General features: G+C 61.9%; 1 protein-coding gene across 1 annotated transcript in view; it reads right to left on the bottom strand.

Moving 5' to 3' along the window:
- LOC104271624 (transducin-like enhancer protein 2) overlaps nucleotides 1–754 on the bottom strand; it is a gene marked incomplete at its 3' end in the record, with an annotated part of 14,232 nt that overhangs the window by 987 nt on the left and 12,491 nt on the right. Inside the window, 2 exon segments of the mRNA XM_009866346.1 lie at nucleotides 50–210; nucleotides 714–754. The exon segment at nucleotides 714–754 is cut by the window's right edge and continues 23 nt beyond it. Of these exon segments, the coding sequence (XP_009864648.1) occupies nucleotides 50–210; nucleotides 714–754 (202 nt within the window).

Consider the following 754-nt stretch of genomic DNA (forward strand, 5'->3'; position numbering starts at 1 on the left):
GAGCCAACACCCGCCAGCAGACTGGGCCCGTCGTCCCTCGGCAACTCACCATCGGGGACCGGCCATACATCACAGCGCTGCTGACCTGCGGCGAGAGGTGGATGCCCATGTACATGCTGGGTGCTGGGAGCTCCCCGTTGAGGGTGGCATGAGGCATCATCCCAAAGGAGGACATGTAGGGGCTGGAGCTGGTCAGCGGGCTGCGGAGAGCTGTGTGAGGAGAGACCTGCTCACTGGCCCCGGCCAGGGGTGTAAGCAAGTATCACCCGAGGGAATGGGGCATCAGGCAGAAGCCAAGCTGCAGGAGACAGCGTTGCCTCTGCACCAGGCCCAGCCACACCTAGCATGAACCAGTGGATCACGCAGGGCAGGGTATTGGATCGGGAGCCCAAGACCAAAGCAGAGGGGCAGTCCCGGAGTCCCATCAGTCCCGGACCTGGCCTAGAGATGCAGCACAGGAGAGCAAATGGCTCTGTCCCTCCAAAGGATGCACCACAGACCAGCCACTAACCCCCCATGACACTTCTCGCCTGCCGTTCTCTCTTCAGTCTTGGCCAGGCCAAGTGTCTCTACCTCCAGGGTTTCCATATGTTATTCAAAAAGAGCCCCCCCCAGCTCTGCTGACAGGAGAGATCATCCTGCCTCCCTTCACCCCAGCCCCATAGCACCATCCAAAGCGAAGCACGACCTCCTGCGCCTCCTCGGACACTCACTGATGGTGTCGGTGGCCGGTGCCTTGGCGGGAGGCTGCCGG

The sequence above is a fragment of the Apaloderma vittatum genome, unplaced genomic scaffold, assembly GCF_000703405.1.
Source record: "Apaloderma vittatum isolate BGI_N311 unplaced genomic scaffold, ASM70340v1 scaffold24463, whole genome shotgun sequence".
Lineage (NCBI taxonomy): Eukaryota > Metazoa > Chordata > Aves > Trogoniformes > Trogonidae > Apaloderma > Apaloderma vittatum.